General features: G+C 47.2%; 1 protein-coding gene across 1 annotated transcript in view; it reads left to right on the forward strand.

Annotated features, from left to right (window-relative positions):
• Nucleotides 1–150, forward strand: part of efcab6 (EF-hand calcium binding domain 6) — an 86,150-nt gene extending 86,000 nt beyond the window's left edge. The window contains exon 26 of the mRNA XM_008288344.1: nt 28–150. Within this exon, the coding sequence (XP_008286566.1) occupies nt 28–150 (123 nt within the window). The remainder of the gene's footprint in view (nt 1–27) is intronic.
• The last annotated feature ends 337 nt before the right edge of the window (nt 151–487 follow it).

Below are 487 nucleotides of genomic sequence, written 5' to 3' on the forward strand. Positions count from 1 at the left end.
CCAACCTTTGCTGGTTTCGCCCTGCAGGTGCTGCACCATTTCAGCGTGAGTTTGTCGGAGGAGGAGTTCTTCCACCTCAGTTCTTATTTTGATGACAACACCACGGGGAAGATCTGCTACAACAGCTTCCTCTGGACGTTCCTCCACTGACCTTCATTCAGACGCCTCCAGCTGCTGCCACAGGCCTCCGGTTTACCCAACTTTGTTACGTTTGTAGGGTAATATGCACCATGAAGTTGTAGTGTTTCAGATTCTGGTCTCTTATTCTGTGAGAAAACATAAACTACAACGATACTGCAGCTGTAGTCAATGTTCTAAATGAATGAAACAGCTTGAAAACTGTCGTAAGTCGAGGCCTGTGGGTGAATATTTCCATCAGCACGGCCTGAGAACCTCTGCTGACTGACTGACAGCAGTCTTTATATTTGGATGACCCATCGTGTTGTTAAGACGTGGTGGAGAGTCAGTTCTGAAGCGCTCTACTCAA

Source organism: Stegastes partitus, unplaced genomic scaffold, assembly GCF_000690725.1.
Source record: "Stegastes partitus isolate 25-593 unplaced genomic scaffold, Stegastes_partitus-1.0.2 Scaffold12, whole genome shotgun sequence".
Lineage (NCBI taxonomy): Eukaryota > Metazoa > Chordata > Actinopteri > Pomacentridae > Stegastes > Stegastes partitus.